At 50.6% G+C, this 19899-nt stretch overlaps 1 protein-coding gene across 1 annotated transcript in view; it reads right to left on the bottom strand.

Annotated features, from left to right (window-relative positions):
• Positions 1-2453: 2453 nt before the first annotated feature.
• LOC119107332 (JNK-interacting protein 3-like) overlaps positions 2454-19899 on the bottom strand; it is a 39071-nt gene continuing 21625 nt past the window's right edge. The window contains 1 exon segment of the mRNA XM_037230761.1: positions 2454-2546. Coding sequence (XP_037086656.1) covers positions 2454-2546 — 93 coding nt within the window.

Raw genomic sequence — 19899 nt, forward strand, 5'->3', positions numbered from 1 at the left:
TCAAGGTCATCCTTGAAGGTCAAACGTGGTCCCAAAGGATGCAGAACTTCATATCACCGAAAAATTACCGGCCGATTCTTAACTTCCAAACATCAGAAAACTCACCACAGAAAGAACTAGCGCCCGTCAACAAGTCCTGACCCCTCAAGGTCATCCTTCAAGGTCAAATACGGGCTTAACAAACGGGAACTAGCTGGATAGACGCTAGTTCTTTCTGTGGTGTGCATTCTGATGTTTGCAAGCTTAACACCTACCGATGACTTTGGGTCATTTGAATTCCCCCGTTCTTTGAGCCCCCGTTTGACGTTGAAGGGTGACTCCGATAATTCAGGACTTTTTGACGGCCACTAGTACTTTCTGTGGTGAGCATTCTGATGCTTGCAAGTTTAAAACCGGCCGGTGATTTTTTGGTGATATGGAGTTCCCCGTCCCTTGTGCCCCCGTATGACCTTGAAGGATGACCTGGAGAGGGCAGGTTTTTACAGAGGTAGGTCTTTTTGTGGTGAATATTCTGATGTTCGCAAGTTAAAAATCGGCCGGTAATTTCCGGGTGATACTGAGTTTCCCATCCCTTGGGCCAGCATTTGATCTTGAAGGATGACCTTGCGAGGCCAATTCTTTTTGACAGGTACTAGTTCTTGCTGTGGTGAGTATTCTGACGCTTGCAAGGTTAAAGTCGGTCGGTAATTTTTGGGTGATATGGAGTTCTCCGTCCTTTAGAATTCCCTGTCCTTTGAACCCGCATTTGACTTTGAAGAATGACCTTGGGAGGTCAGGACTTTTTGACGGACGCTATTTCTTTCTGTGGTGAGTATCCTGATGTTTGTAAGTTTAAAATCGGCCCGTAATTTTTGGGTGATATTGAGCTTTTTGGCTTTTGAAACCACGTTTGACCTTGAAAGGTGACCTTGAGAGATCAGGACGTTTGGAAGAACGCTAGCTCGTGCGCCTGTGAACATTTTTATGCTTACAGTTTTTAAACCGGTCGGTAGTTTTTGGGTGATATCGAGCTCTCTGTTCTTTGGCCCAGCTTTCTACCTCGAAGGTTACATAATATTGCGAAATAAAGGTCATTTTTGATGTTCTTGTGCCATATTTGTTAAACGGCGGTTTTCAGAGAAATCGGAACTCGGCACCGAGTAAATCTGTAAATAAATCTTTAACTTCACGGACATTTTGTCGCGGGCGATCCCGCTAGAACAGTCTAGAACAGAACTAAGCCCGAGTCTTCCCAGAGCCAGCGCTGCGTCAGGCCTCGCCAGAGCCAGCACGGAGACTGAGCTCGCCAGAGCCAGCTTATACGGCCGATCGCATGGGGTCGTTCGCAAAGCTGGCGTACCAGAGCTAACGAAGGGCTACGGGGACCTAAGAGACGCTGGGAATATGCTTTTGTGTGCTGATATGGTGATATGCGTCAGGTCCCACTGCCGCAGAGACCCAGCCCAAAATTGGGGGCGTGCGCCCACATCGCCCCACAACCAGATACGAGCCTTCACCGCTGCGGAACAACTGAGACTCATGAGAAAGACGTTGCACAACCGAAGTGGCGAATGCGTGCTCAGATGTTTGCAATGTAAAGGGATTCTTATTGAGAGAATTCGCACGAAGCATGCTCGGTTCGGAATTTCGACGGCATTGTAAGAGTCGTTTCGGAACACTACCCTTTTAACAAACGTATTGAAGGAAGAGGCGTGGGAATCAGGTGCCAGGGGCACAGCGTCCTAGCCTCAGACTTTTTGAAGGTAGTTACCATTGCCCCATGGGTGGTGATTTGAAAGAAGCAATCAAAAATGAATATCGGTAATCCTACTTACGAGAGGTTCCGGCTACTATGGCCTTGTCAAGTATGTCTAGCGACCGTATATTATTACTCGCTTTACCGGAACGCTTATACGTATTTAAAAATTTTGTGCTTACCTTACGTCGTGGGGAATAGTCCCTCACGATTCGAAAACTGTGGAGATACATCTACACGTCCCCTTGGTGTCGCCGCCCCTACCAGCATAATGCAACTCGAGCTGCGATACATGACATGAACTGTTAAGTCCAGCATATCTAACACACGGGATTCTAGGGATCACAGGAAATTATCCGCGTCAAACTGTTCTCTGGAACTCAGCGATGGATGGATATATGAGTGTCGCTCATCTCTGCCGCGTCGAGTTCTGTTAAGTCGAGAGGTCACCGGTCCGAACTCACAGCATCAGGCAGCGTGAGCCGACGCACCAGGCTGATGCTGCAGGTCCGCGCCACCCGTCTTCTCGAGCAAAGCCTCCACGATGACGACACCGTCGCCGATCTTGACGTCGACGTCGTGCGGCTGGGACTGGCTGACAGTCAGCAGAGCGCGCTACATCTGGCCGCGCTCTCGGTGTCGGCAGACGCCGGACGTCCGGCGCGCTACCGGGTCTCCTCCAGTGCGGCTGGGACTGGCTGACAGTCAGCGGAGCATGCTACACCTGGCCCGCGCTCTCGGCATCGGCAGACGCCGGACGTCCGGCAGGCTGCCGGGTCTCCTTCAGCGCCGGCGGCGCCTCCAGGATCAGCTGTTCGTCGCGGGTCAGCCCGGAGGTCAGCGCCCCGGCGTCGGGTCGTCCGGAATTGCACGCTGCGCACGAAGCTGCCAACCACACTGCCGTCGTCCGACGACGCGCGGCGGTGCGCATTCTGGTTGGGGAATCGCACATGAACTTTTTTGGTTTCTGCTCTGGATTGTCCTACAATGTCGAACACGCGAATTTCCTCATTTCGTGAGAAGTCATAGTTTGCATCATTTAGCAGCTTCCAAGGGTCACTGATCAAAAGGTGGATGTCCAAACCGGATGTCGGATGTCCACCGGATGTCCAAACCCCGGGAAGCGGTCACCCTCCCTTCACCGCAACAAAGCCTACCTGGCTTTATACACAGCCGCACCAGTGCTCCGGTAAGCAGCTTTGGGTGCCTGCATCGCAGCAGTCATGCTGCCGGCACTTATTGAGGCACTGTCTACAGGGCACCGTATACGGATACCATGCCTAAAGGTCACTGTGTACGGATGCAATGTCTAAAGGTCACCGTACATGAATGCCATGACACTAAGTGAAATGGTCGGCTTGTGGTTTTTGGTAATACCGTGCAATTTAGCCGTGCAAGATTAATGCGAAAGAAGGAAGACGACGGTCTTTTTCGGAAGTTTCGAGTCCAGGATTTTTAGTAGCATATGATTCAGTTTCCAGTTTAGTGAAACTAGCAGGAATAAGACGACTGGACCCGCTGCGACACTCGTTAGTGATTGCCGTGGCTTTATGAATGCAATTTGCTTGGCTTAAATTCAAAGTAACACAAAATTGCACTCGTTCAATATCTTAAGGGCTCAGCGTACAGCGTTTTTTTTTCTGGTGTTGTGCTGGAGCAGCTTTTTCTGGTTATTGTTTTCAGTTGTGTTTTTACTGGGCGCCTGTATCCCCTAAGCAACTTCGATTTAAATATTGCAGTTTAGCCCCTACCTAGGCTGTTGCCTTTGGAGGTTGGTAGACTGGGGAATGCATGATTGACGGTCAAAGCTCAGCATGATTTTCTGTTGCGCTACTCTACGAAGACTGCGCAGCGTTTGATGAAGGTATCTGGTGATGGTTTAGCTTCCCTGATGTGCCTCCACCGTAGACCGCAGATAGCCTTGGTGCTAGGACCGTGTGTACCTAAATGCTAGGACTCAGGACCAAGACTCCTTATATGGTTATGGGTGTCCAACGAGCCATTTGGCTTGGTCTCCTTATTCAACTATTACCAAAGGATCGTGAAGTGCTGCTCTATTACCGGCCGTCATGTAACCGGTCTGACACTGTCAAACTAGTTGCAAAATTACCGTCTTCCGACCCACATATGAACACACGCTTGGGGGGAGGGGGAGGCTGGCGTAAAGGCCATATCTGTAAAACGTCGCTTCGATGACTTTTTCTCCGAAATTAACAAGATGCTCCCTAGGACGTAGAGAGCGACCAGTCATAATTGCATTCGGAGAAAAACAGGACACCAGTAACTAGCACGGTTATATGTTTTTTTCTGAATTGCTTATGACACAGTTTGAGCCCCATCTAAAATCCGGTGGTTAAGCTGTTTCAAGATATTTAGCTGCGTTCTTTTCCCATTTTGAGGAAATGCATCGGTCTATGTTTTGGTGAAATTTCAGTATGCAAAGCAGAAGCGCAGCTCGGGGGGAGCAGGGAATGAAAGCATTCGCTCAGCCGCAATATTTCACGACAAACACGCCATAACTATGTTATAGGCCAGTATGCGATGGCGTTGTAGTGCTGGCGAAGTACGCTCAGTTGAATTGAACCCTTGCCTTAGTCACCCCTTTTTCATAACGCGGAATGATAGGGAGGGTACGAGGTCGACGCAACCCCCCCTCCCCACCTTCTGTTTCCAAAGTAAGAAAGATAGTGCCTCGCTGAAATACAACGGACTGGTCCCAACGAGGTCTCAGCATTGGGTAATAGTTTCCGCGCTGCTAGGCTAATAACTAACACCATTATGCCAAGTCACGGGTCAGTGTCGCTGAAAATCGCACTTTTTCAGCTTTGCAAGCCTATATTGATGTTACCACGCCATAGAGCAACGTAAAAACGACATAGACCAAACGTGTTTCTTGTTCAAGTGGTGAATCCATTTTAAGCCACGGGACCATGACTTATCCCCCCCCCCCCCCCCCCCCCACTTGGGCCCGGAAGACGAGGCCCATAACCGGCCGAGCGTACGCAGGCTTTTTACACAAAGCACATCAAAATTGGACGTCCTTAGGCCTCAAGGCGACCAGGAAGTGCCGCAAGCGAAAGTGGAGGGCCCAAGACCAGACAAAACAATTTTCGCTGATAAAAGGATGGCGATTGGGGAGGTTTTAAGGCTAACTACGCTGTCCAGGGGCCTTACCTTGCTTCCGTGGCCCCTATACGTTCACTTACCGGGTCAATCCGATGGTTAAGTCGCTTGCCACATTACCAGAGCATTTTGCAAGAACTCATTGCGAGACATTTCTTTGCGTTTGCTCGAAGAACCCTGCGCTCTTATCGGTGCCTAAGATGCTAGCCAGCCGGTGTCCTCTTGATCGATCAGGGATCTCCACGGATTCTTTTCATTCACCTGAAAGGCGCTATACGCGAATGCCGGTGGTTCCGTATGTTAAACCGTCGGGTTTATCTCGGCTGCTCGAGGGCCCTTAACAATGGTCTCGTATTCTTTCCATTTGCACGCAGGGCCATGCGCTTTTGCTTGAGGCCATATAAGCTAACGCACCGCGGCACAGGATGCTCAGGAGCCGTGGCATATGCTCTTGCGATTTTGATCTCATTTGCGAACCAAACTGCATCCTTGTCGGGACATTTTCTGTTAACCTGTCCGGACACTCTTGCTGGCACAGGGATCCATCACAACGGTCTTGGGTACTTCATTTTTGCTTGGAGGATCGTACTCTACCGACGGGAGCCTCTTTGTTCACCTGACACCGCACCCTCGATGTCCTGAGCGCTTGTGCTGTCCCGATTGGTCTAAGGGTTTCCCATTTCATCGGGGCCCCACGTTGTTAACAGGGCCGAAATGTGAACCTGCGGCCGGGACACTCATGATTCGAGGCCTTCCACATTGCTCTTGGCCTGCCCGTCCACTAAGTCTGGCCTGCCTCTTCCACTGAGGTCAGAAGGACGAGTCAGAGGGGTCTTACACCGTTGCCGAAATATTGCATGTTGTATGTTGCATGTTGCCATTACACGCACTTGCGAGCGCCAGCTCTTTTGACACTGGTGGTGCTACACCTGCTCTTGCGTACGGGCCTCGCTAAATTAATTTACGTACCAATAAGACCGATATCTACACAATGACGGTTTAGTTTGGCGCTTTAACTGCAGAGAAGAGCAGCCGGAGATGCTAGAAAGAATTTTGTGTGCAATCGCCTAAGATAATTCGCGATAATTTCTTGACGTATTTTGAATGCAACCGTATGCTTTACTCCGGCATTACGCCGCAATCATGCTTCGACATCACAGTCAAAGCAAAGGGCTGCATTAGCTATTAACCGTCAGCTGATTACGTCGCCTAGATGGCTGAACGCTGCAAAACCAGCTATCTGTAACCAGCCTCGGAATCGGATGTCGAGCTTGATTTTTATCATATTTAGCAGCCAACTTTAACTTTTTTGCCAAATCTTCCCAGAAATACTTAGCATCATAGTAGCAGGATCCACCATGATGTACAGAAAATGAATGCACATCACGTATGTTTATACGCACCGCGCCTGATTTTCCAGGACTCCACACAGGAAGGCAGATTTCCGCATGCAACAGCATGCATAGAGATCAAAATTTAAAGACCAAAATCGGAGCAGTTTTTTGGCGGGGGGGGGGGGCAGGGCAAACGCCAGGGAGACCCACTATATTGCGTGCACTTCCCCGTTGACGAAAACCAAGATCCGTCATTGAAGTACATTAACGTGTCGTTGGCGTGAGCGTCACCAGGGGTCTTGAGTTTTCACGCGTCTCGGGTCACCACGTCACCACGCGCACTCGGGTGGGGGTCAATTTGACTCCCGAAGGTTTTTCCGGAATGGTGTCCGAACGGCGAGGTGTTGGGACGCTAAGTTTTGCATAGCTGTAGACAATTAAATAGCAGATCGTTCCATGTAAAAAATTAGATACACCTTGTAAGGTCGCTGTTCTATGAGGGGTCAAATCTACAAGTCATGGATTCAGTGAGGACAATTTCTAGGAAATAGTTCAATTTCATGCAACAGCGAAGTGTCAGACGAAGCTTGTGTGATAGTTTCTATGGCAACACAGCAAAGAAATCAACGAATTCCATTGACCCAGGGTCAAGCATGTAGGTCAGACCAAGGCTAAGCTCAACCTGTTTTATTACTCTAGAGAATGCTGTATGGGGTAGCTTCTGTTGGTCATTTCGAATCAATAATAGCAGGAATCGCATTTTACATCTTACTTTGACTTCTCAAAAGTCAGAATAGGTCATTGGCCGAAAGTGACTCAGGCCAACATTTTATTTTTGGGAGCATACTGGCTAGGTTAACCTGTGACGCTTATTCAAATGCAAAACTCAAGACAGTCGTGTGTGATTTTATGACCTTAGAAAGGTCAAGAAAGGTCACTGATCTTAAATGAGCATGCAACCTTTTGCTTAAAACAAGAATGCACGCCCTTGGGCTTTTTGGACACCAACTTCTGGGAGGCAAATTGACCCCCACCCGTGCAGAAAGTATCCAACCGGGCACCCGGGCCCGTGTTAAAGACCGGGTGGTTCGGCCGTCATTACGGGCGTCTCAGATAGCGTTATGGAGATCCGTACCACTGAATATCACCGAACGGTCAAAACAACATCGGCGCTCCTGCCGGCGGGGAGGGGCACAAAACACCAGGGAGATGCCTGCAGGTATGACACATGGCAGGCAGGTATGACCCATGGCAAGCACGCAACTGCTGGGCCATGCCATGGCATAGCCGCCGGTTCCCACCGACGACGCTCTTGTTATAGACGCCGATCCCCATCGGCGAAGCTCCTGTCATAACTGCCGGTCTCCATCGGCGAAGCTCCTGTCATAGCCGCCGGTCCCCGTCGGCGAAGCTCCTGTCATAGCCGCCGGTCCCCCCCCCCCCCCCCCCCCATCAGCGAAGCCGCTGGAGCAATGTGCTACCTCAACGGGCAAACGGTCCGGGAGAAGAGTCCAACGTCTAAGACGCTTCTTTTCAACAACGCCTCGTGTTCCAACTAGCGCAACGGGATGATATATATATATATATATATATATATATATATATATATATATAGGGGAGAAAGGGGTGGCACCGATGCCCTTTCTTTTCTTTTCCCTCATGTACTGGTGGAATTTGAAGTGCGAATATCGGGAGGCTGATGCGTTTGCAATCAGTTATCAATTGTCTTAGTGTTTTCATGAGTGGTCAAAATCGGGTAGAAATTAGTTATATTTCCGAACAGTTTGAAAAAGACGTCATACTGCGGGGCAGCACCGACTATGGGTTTACACGGCCCTTTGTTTCTCGGTGCGGTCCGTGTGAGTGCAACAATGGTTGCGGTCGCCTGACTAACACGTTTATAATCACTAAATTTTCACTAAGAGCAGCCTGTGCGGGTTACATTGGGTAAAAATTGTATCTATTGCTCTAGGCCAAGCCCTTTGACTCGAAGTGGGTTAAATGCCTCGGCATCTCTCACCTTTCTTTTTTCAGATTTTCCCGCTTTTTCATCCCAGGGTAAAGAATCTGATGTTTCAGGTGATATCGGGGTCCTCACATTATCATCAGACGACATATTTGCTGAGAGTTAAAGTACACCAGAGTTATACATTCGAAGCATAATGACTTCATACAACTGTTCCAGATAAAATGAACAAGCCTTTACCCTATCCTTTAAACAGCAAAACCTATTAATGCATTTCTGTTCATCTATAATCTTATGGCACCGTGTAAGAACTGGCAGGTAATTATCAGACGTTTATCCCTGCGAAAGCTGATCTACCGCGGTGCGTACTTTCAGCATCTGTCGCCAACAGACCCTGCGCCTTTAGACCCACGCTTCGTTCATGTGCACGCTTCATGTGCCCAACGATTGCATCCGCTACGAAGAAGCCACAACTCATCCTTTCCGGCCACACCTTTTGAGCAGTACATGCAGATGTCATTTGTACCGAAAGCAATGTCTAGTGGCATTTTTTTCCTGTTGTATCTTTCCCATTCTACTTGAGTTTTCTTCTCGTTTTCTGCAAGACGCTGAGCGCCTTTTCGCTTGGGCCTTCTCCTTCAGTCGCCTTTTTATAGGGGACAGTCGGTCGTCACACAGGAGCTCTCAAAGCTCTCCGTTTCCGACAGTTTTTGTCTTTTGGGGGCCCGAAGATTTTTGGAAGGGAGATTATTTCATCCACTGGACACTTGGATGAAGGTGTAGTCGGAGTGCCGTGCTGTGCCGCTGCCACCGGAGTACCGTACTGAGGGTGTGCCGGTGCCACCGGACGTACCGTTACTGTAGATGTTGCCGGTGCAGGTGGGTACCGTGCTGGGATGTGCCGGTGCCACCGGAGTACCGTACTGAGGATGTGCCAGTGTCACCGGAGTACCGTGCTGGGGATGTGCCGGTGCTACCTGGGTGCCGTGCTACGGCTTCGCCGCCAAAAATGGAAGCATAGAAAGGAAAATGGAAGCATCAGACGGTAATACAAATTTCGTACCGGTATTCTCCAGCGCTTTCTTTGCTGCACCATGGAAACATTAGCAGGAATGACTTTTGTAACCCCTGCTTAGCCCTGCTCAGACCTTGTATTCAAATGAAATCGGAACTATCACACCAAAACTGTTGAAAAGATAAATTTTTCACAAATGCGTTAATACCGCACAAAAATATAACTATAGCAAACATCTACCAAAATTTCCCTTCCAATTGTTACTCTAGTACGGCAATGGATACAGAATATCTTATGAAATGACGCTTTCATGCAAGGCGCTGAGTTGCAAGATGTTTCAAGGCGCGCAATTAACAGAAGAGATACGCAGCATTGTGGGACCGTAACTATTTGTATTCTAAATCTAATGCAAAAACCCTGGACGATGGAAGTGGAAGTGGCGATGATAGATGATGAGCATCGACGAGAGCATACGAGCGTGGCAGCCGTACCTAGGTAATTAAGAATCGCATCGAAGAACGTACACCACAATTACGTGTCAGTTTTCACATTTACTTCAAAAAGGTCTTACATCCATAGATTGCAAGCACGTAATATTGAATGTGCTCGGCGGGTGTGGAAGAAAATCCCCGAGCGGTCTGTTAGAGTCCTAGTAGTATCGTAATTGTATTTTGGCAATGCAATCCTACCGATGTGAGCGAGCTTCATCAGGATAAATATGAAAACAGGGTCCCCTAGGTGACAACATGCGCGAAGGATGCATTTCCTCCTAAAAAGAGGGGCTGTAAGGATTGGGGACGGGCTCCTCAGCTCTCCCGCGCCCCCTCCACCTGTGGCGCCGTCCCTGACTACACCACAGCTTATCAGTAATTTGGAATTTGATTTACACCTTATTTCTAACAATTAGCATCCACTTGTCATCTACGCAATCCTTTGCATCGGTTTAAGTCGTCGGACAACACCGCCTGGGGAACCACCGCCCGTGGCGGGGTAACCCCGCCTAGATGAACGGTGTTACCCCAACAGTCCTGTCAACAGCAGAAAACCACCGCCCGTGGCGGGGTAACCCCGCCTAGGTGAGCTGTGTTACCCCAACAGTCCTGTCAACAGCAGAAAACCACCGCCCGTGGCGGGGTAACCCCGCCTAGGTGAGCGATGTTACCCCAACAGTCCTGTCAACAGCAGAAAACCACCGCCCGTGGCGGGGTAACCCCGCCTAGGTGAGCTGTGTTACCCCAACAGTCCTGTCAACAGCAGAAAAGCGTAGATGGCGTTGTTACTGACCCGCCAGGTGCAATCTCTGTCACGCAAACATGGCGTAAACAACTACGAACCTGAGATAAATCGCCTCTTGTCATGACTTAACACCGCGCTGTCCACTTCCGTGAGCGGAAAGTGCTCCGCTTTTGATATCACTACATGCAAAGGTAAAGGACGCTGTATTTCAGCTCCACCATCTGATTAAATCAGAGCATCCCGGCGCCCTTTCATCCGCTTCGGCGTCACGGCCGAAGAGGGCCGTCAGCTGTTGGTGTGCAATATCAAATATTCTTGATATTGGGTGAGCGGTGTTTCCCAAACCGCGGTGCTGCCCCTGCCTTCCTTAAAGCGAGACTTACCGAAGATGAGAGGATATTTCTTTGGCCCTCTCCCCGTTAGCGCCTGATCCATCACCCCCGCTGAAGAGATTGAAGTATACTTGCACAGGGTGCACAGGGTGAAACACCATTTATCTTATTTAGAGTCGATTGCAATAGCTCGAACGGGGTGTCGTTTAGTTATAATCAATTCGTCCCGACCAAGGTGTCAACTGATCACCAATGGTGCATCCCCAACAGCTTGCTAGCTGATCTGAGTCCAAGTGTTGTAGTGGTTAGCCGTCATCCACTGCACTAAATTCACGGTCATGCAGTGATCCGTCCTTGGGCTCTGGTCTTCACAGCTTTCCTTTATACCAGTTGCGATGCACGCGCTAGTTACACTTTCTCTCAACAGATGGCAGGCGCATGCATTTTGTCTGAGGCTACGCCTCAATCCAATAACAAACTGGGTCACGCGCTGCAGCACGTGATAATAGATACAACTCTGAGTGAGTGGCCCGTGTACGGCTGAAAATTCTTGCGGGCGCATGGGGCTGGGGCAAGTAAAGATTGCGACAGTCCTCATTACGCCTGTATTGGCGTGCTTACGGTCTTCCCCACAAACGAAACGATTCCGAGTGTTCATGTTAACTTACAAGTCGAATGACTTACCAATGGGTTGTCATAGGTCAATGAATGAAACATGTTTTGGAAGGATGGAACATTGCCGCTTGCATCAGGGTAATTGCCATTCACGACTACCACATCCGTAAATGAAGGTTCTGGACCCAGAGCTGTCTAACTAAACATAATAGAAATTTCGTCTAAAACGCATTTTATCAACGAAAGGTAACTAGAGCAGTGTCGCAATGAGTGATACCTTGCCAACACATTAAAAACTTGAACTCATGCGGAGTTCCTGTCATTTTCTGGTGACTATCTCAAAACTCAAGACCACGGTCGGTCATGATGAAGCATCTGTTGACATCCACTTCCGCGTCGTAACAATACGACCGCTTTCCCAATTGTGCAGCCCAGATTTCCTACTCTGGAAGCAGCCGCACCTCGAAAGGTAGTGTAGGACAAGAATAAAGCGTCCGTCAGATCCGGTGACGAAGCGTCGCGTCAGAAATTCCAAACCGCGGAGGTCTTACAATGTGGAGGAAGTTCCCGCCGTGTGCGTCGGGAGTGGCAGCTCCCATCCGTCGGTCGTAGCCCGCATTGATGGCATTCGTCACCTGCAATGGCGTATGGAGAGCACGCAGCGGTGTATTGACTGGTTCGATATCGAACGCTGTAGTATATGCTAAGACGTATAGTCTAAACTAACTGTCGTATTTCATGCTCAATCCAGTGACTTTTCCTTCAAGGCTGTGCTTACCCTTGCCCTACATGCACCGAGCGGTGAGATATGTTAATAACATTTAATGTTGACGCTTTTTGATCACCCTTTATATCTTGGATCTTACAATGTTAGAGTACGGAAACTGGTATCTCTGAAAATCCACGGCGTTCTTTTTAAAAAGTTTTGGCACGTTGACTGTTATAGAGCTATCCTGTAAATACCTGACTGCTTACAAAGACCGCATGGAGCACTCTCAATACTTTAAGATAGATAAGTACTGCTTGGTTGTAAGCCTCACAGCTAATTTTTTAACCACATATGCTACATACCTGCTTGCGGCAATGTTGGGTTCGGCCATGCGCACAGAAAAGATTGTGCCAAAAACCTGAAATCCATCATAACTCGCCGCCAGCTATCCCTCAGAGCTTAACGAAAACTAGACTTTCAGTCCAAGCCTGAGTTGTGATTTTTGACGGATTGCGTCCGAGTCGAGAGTTCTCCATTTCCATCTTACATCGGTCCGACACCGATTCCCGAGTCTGAGGACATCGGGCCCGAGCCTAAGGATATCGGACCCGATTCTAAGAACATCGGGCCGGAGTCTGAGAATATCGGGCCGGAGTCTGAGGACACCGGGCCCGAGTCTGAGGACATTGGGCCCGAGCCTAAGGATATCGGACCCGATTCTAAGAACATCGGGCCGGAGTCTGAGAATATCGGGCCGGAGTACGAGGACACTGGGCCCGAGTCTAAGGCCGTCGGGTCCCGAATCATTATTGGTTTCAGTCGTCAGTCCAAACATGGGCCCATTTTACTCGCGAAACAGATCAGTTCATTGCAGCCATTGTCCCGAAAGACCATGAGGTCTGAATTTAGCTTGCTCGAACTTGACTCGCAGCTGCTTTGCACAGATGTGCATGTACACAAAGTCGACGGTATGTAAAGAGATATGCCGCTGCACGTAAGGCGAAGAGCTAAGTGCATGTTTTTGTTCTGACACACCATGTAAGCGTCTGCCGTCGCTGAGTACATCCCAGTGATGACCGCAGGTGATGAATAGCACCGTTAACCGCGCCCTGGGGTTGGCCGGTCTAACGGTCGGAAAGCACGCGCCAGGCCGACTGGGGAGGTTCAGGCGTGCCGGCCGCTGGAGGGTCGGGGATGCGGCGTGCCGGCAGCTGGAGGGCCGGGAACGCGCCCTGCCGGCAGCTGGGGGGGGGGGGGGGGGGCGGAAACGGCGTGCCGGCAGCTGGAGGGCCGGGGACACAGCGTGCCAGCAGCTGGAGTGCCGGGAACACGGCGTGCCTGCAGCTGAGGGCCGGGGACACGGCGTGCCGGCAGCTGAGGGCCGGGGACGCGGCGTGCCGGCAGCTGGAGGGCCTGGGATAAGGCGTGCCGGCAGCTGGACGGCCGGGACGCGGCGTGCCGGCAGCTGGAGGGCCTGGGATAAGGCGTGCCAGCAACTGGACGGCAGGGGACGCGGCGTGCCGGCAGGTGGACGGCCGAGGACGCGGCGTGCCGGCAGCTGGAGGGCCTGGGATAAGGCATGCCAGCAGCTGGACGGCCGGGACGCGGCGTGCCGGCAGGTGGAGGTACCAATCGTTCCGCCCGCTGCAATAGGTCCAGCTGCACGGATGACTATCATGGCTCTGATCACTCCACCGGCTGTTGCAGCTCCGACTCCAGTGGCTACCACGCCTTCAGCTGCCCCGCCGGGCGACTGCCACGGCCCCGACCCCGTCCCCCTATGGCGGCTGCCGATGCGCCATCCGCCCCGGCGGCTGCCGTGACTCCATCCGCCCTGGTGGCTATTGAGGCTCCATCCACCGCGGCGGCTGCCAAGGCTCCGTCCGCCCCGGTGGCTACTGATGCTCTATCCACCGCGGCGGCTGCCAAGGCTCCGTCCGCCCCGGTGGCTACTGAGGCTCTATCCACCGCGGCGGCTGCCGTGACTCCTGCCCGCCCCGGCGGCTGCCGAAACTTCGTCTGCCCCGGCGGCTGAAGCGACTCAATCCGCCCCGGCGGCTCTGCCAGCTCCCCTGGCCGTTCCATCACAGCACGGTAGCCCGTGGCACTGCACTGGGCCGGCGGCGGACATGGCGCGGCCGCTGTCTCCCGACGGGCATGCCGCACGATGGATGAAGAGGCGGCCGGTTCGGGCGCGGTACCAGGGTCGCCGGGCGGGGTGGGGCGGAGCGACCGTCAGCGGCTAGGTCAGCCGTCTGCTGAGCTGGCGGTCGGGAGCCGCTGCGGACAGCAGCTTGCCCCAACAGCGCTAGACTGGTATTTATGGACTCCGCGGCCAGTTTCCATGGGCGTCGGATTGCTTCTGCTGCCCTGAGATCAGATTGTTTTAGCTTCCGCGGCTTACAGCCTGGGACCCTGCGGCTGATGTTGAGCACTGATGGCATACTCGGTTTCGTGGTAAGCTGCTCATCAAATGGCACGATGCCATGCAACAGCCATGCTTGAAGAGCGGTTTGATGTAGGGTGCTTTACCGGACTCGCCAATAAGATTATTCCAATTTTTTTGACATCTTGTTTCTTTTCTGGTCCCATGTTGTCCCTACGTATGCCCATTTTAACAAGTTCCATGTTTTGGATAAAGTGCGCAACTGAAATGTAGTGAAATAAATCTAAAAACTTTTTCTACCGTTTCCCAGTTTAGTTTCCACCAAGCTCCCGACAAACTGGGCTCTAAGTCTGGACTGTGAGGTCACACGCTAAAGGCGGTGTCATTCGCCATCACCTGTTTGTGGAATGCGATTGCTTTTGCCCAGGGACTTCGCTGCCAGTCCTGTGCCGAAATATGGTGATCACTGCTCTTTTCCGTTCACAAATTCAGCCACTGCCACATTCACAGTGATATATTTCCTTGCGGTAGTACCGCCGTCCGAACCTCATTGGCAGTGACGCAGCCAAAGGTGGTGTCTAGGCCATGTCCCTACCCTTATAAGTGGTGGGGTATCCCGGTGCTTTAAGGGAGTTCTAAAACGTCCAAAAGGCTTCTGAAACGCAGGCACGGGCTTCAGAGTATTGTAAAAGTATCCCGAACCTAAAAATTTCTTCAAATAAAAAAACAGGCCCCTATAACGGCGGAGGGAGGCCCACGTGTCTGAAAGGGCCCTCTGAAACCTGAGCTGGCTCCACATCGGCGAAATGTTGTCTACACCACTGTTTATTGCCGTGCTACACTGACAAATATCAAACACTAGCTGCATTTCCTCGCGAGTTGGTGGCAGGCGCTAACTGGCCTTGCCCGCAATGAAAAACCGCAGGCCTTGTATGCAATCTTTATATCATCGCGGTTACAATCCGCAACACCATTGCACTTTGTGCTCACTCACTCCGAAAAAATAGTCCTTGAAAGCAGCCATGTCTGGAGCCCAGCGCTGGCGTGGCTGCGTGACGTGCCGATTTATTTCTTGAGCTGACCCCATGAGGTCTGCGCTCCGGCACTGTCATGCCTCGCTGGACACGGCTCGGCATGCGGCGAAGTTGCCAGCATCGGAGCACGGTGAACCGGCGAGAGCAGGAATGCAGTTTCCCAATCAGTTGAGGAGACTCCGCTGCCTACCCCCAAGTCATTTTGCGAAATTGCGTCCGTGGGCAAGGGATCAGATGGATTCTACTTGTACTCAACACAACTCTACCGGATTCCAAAGTCTGCTACGCGGTATTTTAAGTTGTCGTGCCATTCGGGACAAATGGCTTCGAGTGCTCGATACGCGGTTCTGAATCGGGTTCATGGCAAGGGCGCTGTTGGTTGTGTTTGCGTTCGTGAGAAGCTCACCGTCTTGATGGACGTGGCTAATTGTCACGTTCTTTGAGGCGCTGTGCGGCCCTTCGAAGTATCGACCATGGAGGGCGTCCCTGGAAGAGTAAAGCTTCAGAGGTCAACGGAGGACGTTCGAGTGACAGATACCAAGGATTCATCCGGGCTTTCTGCTGCAGAGAGGAACAGCGGCTTTGTGGTAAGAGACCGAGTATCGCCGGTGTAAACCTCGCACGCTGCAAGCCGCGCCCCAGATTTAGCGAAGTGACCGGTCGTCGGGCAAGATATTAAATTTTTTACTGACACTATATTGTGTATGGAGGCAAGGATGAGATGAGGTATTAGCAAGGGGAGGTGAGGTACAGTGAGGTGAAATGAGGCAAATGAGGTATTCAAACTATCTTGTGCATCAGCTGATGCCAACATTGCATGGGTTTCATATGAAATTTCGTTGATTGAGACCGTGTTAGGAAATGAGAGGCCTACGCCCCTAATGCCGGTGTTGATGCCAAGATGTGAAGATCGCAACGTTTGTAGCTGATTGCACGATGAGGTCACCTAACCAAAAGTGATATTACTTTATTATTTTTAGGTGCCACCACGTTAATCGGTAGATGTAGGGCTACACGGATGCAGTCTTGTAGAAGGCACAGAGATGAGGCAGAGGGGGTTCAAGAAGGCAAAATAATTTAGTCTGCCTCCAAAATACATTTAAACTTTTTTCCCTAGATTTGACACACTTTGTTTTCAGAGTTTGGAACAAGGGTATAATTTCCCAAAAATAGTTTCGGGAGCTGAGGCGCCCAAAAATAATGAGGCTAAAAACAAGAAGTCAAGAAGCCAACCATTGATCTTGGGCCAAAACTATTGCTGAAGGTCAACAAATAATAAAAGTGCAATTGGTGCCAACTGGAAGCTTGCAAAGGCTATCATGCTGTCTAATCCATCTCATCCAACTAAACATCCAGCTAATGGTAATGCTGGATCTGTCGGAAACTTTGTGGCCAGGCAGTTTTTACCCCTATACCATGGTTTATGTCAGATTTTGGAGATGTGTACATCTTCGTGATTTTTTTGTGCACGCATTCATTACCTACCCACATTTATCACATCATATCTTGCTATATTTTTCAGACGTCTCTCCTTTTTATATCAGGGTAATACCATTGAGCCTAGACAAGTTAAAATATTAACTGCATGGGCGTGCTAAATAGGATGTTTGGGCTTATTCATCAGCCCTCGCCCTGATGCACAGGCCTTTATAACGCAGCATGGGGGGGAGGGGGGAGGGGGGATGGAGATGGCTGTGACCCCTCCCATGGCGTTCTGAAACTAAGGTAGATGGAGCCCCTTGAATAAAAAAAGCGGATTGGCCTCAACTGGAGCTCGCGACTCGGAAGGATTTGTACGCTTCTATATAAAATATGTCAAGGATCAAATTTTCTTAAAAATCAAACATTTTCAGCTTTTATGCTCATGTGTATGAGGCTGACGGTGTCCATTTGCATTCTATTGGGTGGGCCACTCGCCCCCTCCCCCTAATCCAATTTACCCCCCCCCCCCCCCAACGGTGATATTGCCCCTCATCTTCTGGACTGAAAATAAATTTGACCGGCATGCTTTGAGAATTAAAACATGCCGGTCAAATATTGGCACTTAAAAACGTGACAAATGTAATAGCTGCTACGTTCGGAAGAATTCTTGACATGTGCCGACCTCCACTTCGACGTGATTAGCCAATACAGCAGTACGAAAACCTGACGACCGACACAACGTGACTAAACCGATATCGCTTGTTGTCCGACACTGTTCAGCAAGACAACACTACGCGTTTCGAACATGCCCATCCTGAACGCTTCGTTGCAGCTTGAAGCTCGCCTTGCGACTACCCGCCGGGAGCTTTCCGTGGAAGCCTTTAATAGTTGCGCACATCAAATTATGCCGTTCATTTCCGAAGTCATACATGTCCAACAACGTCTAAAAATACATAACGTCGGCCCTATATCGAATACCAAAACCTGTTTTCGACCAGTGAGCCCCCCCCCCCAAAAAAAAATCATACGACGCCCGACAACATCTTCCGCCGAGAGCGAGGAAAGATATTGGACCAGGAGTGTGCTCACCCCGCCAAGCGCGGCTCGTTACGCGGACACCGGTTCGCCATCCATGTAACTCAGACCATGAAGTAGATTGTCCAATGTCGTATTTCTAGTTGGTCGTTCTAGGTTGGGGAGTAAATGCTTCCAGTGCCCAGATTGTAAAGGCTTAGAAATCTGGATTTCGGAAAGTTTAGAAACTGCATTTCGGACGCAGCAGTTATAGACACATGTGTCTACCTGCAGGCTAAAGCTGTGACATCAAGCAGAGCAGCAATTCTCACCTTGAGAGGACGTAGTTTTTAACAACGCAATGTGGGCACGAGCTGTATTTTTGTGAATGGATTTAACTCTGCAAACCGCCGTGCTCCTGGGTCTTAAGCCAGCTGCTCCGGCCATTTGTGCACTGAGACCTGTGTCCTCACCAATTGAACCTTTGGCATGGCCAGGAAATGATTCTCTATTCCAAATGAAACCCACGAAATGAAAATGCTTGATGGTTCTCATGCATTGCACCTTGTTTATCTTTGTTTTGTGTGATTTGTCGCATTTAGAGTTATATCACAACGGCTTCTGATATATTTAGCTCCAGGTTACTAGTTTGGTTAGCTTAGCTAGCAGGTTACAGGTTAGCTACAGGTTACTAGTTTAGACGGTTCCATATTTCTTACACGACAGAAAAGACACCTTTTTGCCTCTGACGGTCACGACGCATGCAAAAAAAAGAATACAGCACGGACATTCAATTGTCATTGATATTGGCTGACCCGTGGGAGGCAGAAGCACCTCGCCACTGCACGTCTCGGTAATAGCCGGCGGGAGCTAATTCCACGCACGCGCGACCCGATAGGAGACTGCTATTTATGTGGCTGACAGGCGACATCCCTCCAGCTGCAGCTCTCCCGTGGCGACCACTCTTGTTTCCCTCGGGGATACTTGGAAGCGTCTGACAGAGGGCTCTCAGGCCTGGTGGTCAGTCGCGTCCATTCAGTGCACCAAACACTCTGAAGCCATCTCGGTGATGCAACATTTCCTTGGCACTCAGTCACCCTAACGAACTGTGGGCTGGTGAGATATGTTCATAACGTCGTACCGCAGTGACGGGTCTCGCTGCACAGTTTATGTTTTCTGAGTTCGTGACGGGTGGCATTAAGTGGCTCCGTCCCAAACAGGGAGACAGTTTAGCAGATGGAGGAAAGCATGGACCCGTACCAGGAACTGAAAGGTTTAGGGTCTGTGTTGAGGAACAGAAGGATAGCGTTACATTTGCGAACCACTGCCGTTATGTGGGACTTCCAGGTAAGGTGTGGGTCCATGCCCATGCCCAGGACCTTCCCAGTGGGACATGACGGGATACGTGGAACTGATAGAGTTATGTGCAAGTTTGATGTCCTTTTGATATAAGATTTGGTTTCAAAGATAATGACGTAAGCATTGTCAGGGTCCGTTCTGAGGCTGCTGAACTGATACCAATTTTGAAACTCCTCGATGCTGCAGCAGGGCGCGGAGGAAGAAATAAGTGTCGATAATAGAGATAAGGAACAGTGCAGGTCCCACTATGGAGCCCTGGGCTACGCCATGGTCAAAGGGAGAACCGGACCAGAGCCGCCCGCCACCATCTGCTCCCGGTCTCGCAGGTAGCTCTAGAACCAGCGCGAGCACACACCGCACCACTGAAGCTTCTCCAGGACGCCATGATCGACGCCGTGAAAAACTTTGCTTCAGTCGAACGTCGTCAACGACTGTATTTCACCTTTGAGGAGAGTCTGTGCGATCCACTCGACAGCATTAGACCGTTCTGCGTGGACTGACAGGGCCGGTAAGCATGCTGCCCCGGCGACAGTGTCGGCCTCCAGGGTAAGCATGCTGCCCCGGCGACAGTGTCGGCCTCCAGGGTAAGCATGTGCCCCGGCGACAGTGTCGGCCTCCA

This window comes from Pollicipes pollicipes, unplaced genomic scaffold (genome assembly GCF_011947565.3).
Source record: "Pollicipes pollicipes isolate AB1234 unplaced genomic scaffold, Ppol_2.1 Scaffold_6686;HRSCAF=7923_pilon_pilon_pilon, whole genome shotgun sequence".
Taxonomy (NCBI): Eukaryota; Metazoa; Arthropoda; class Thecostraca; order Pollicipedomorpha; family Pollicipedidae; genus Pollicipes; species Pollicipes pollicipes.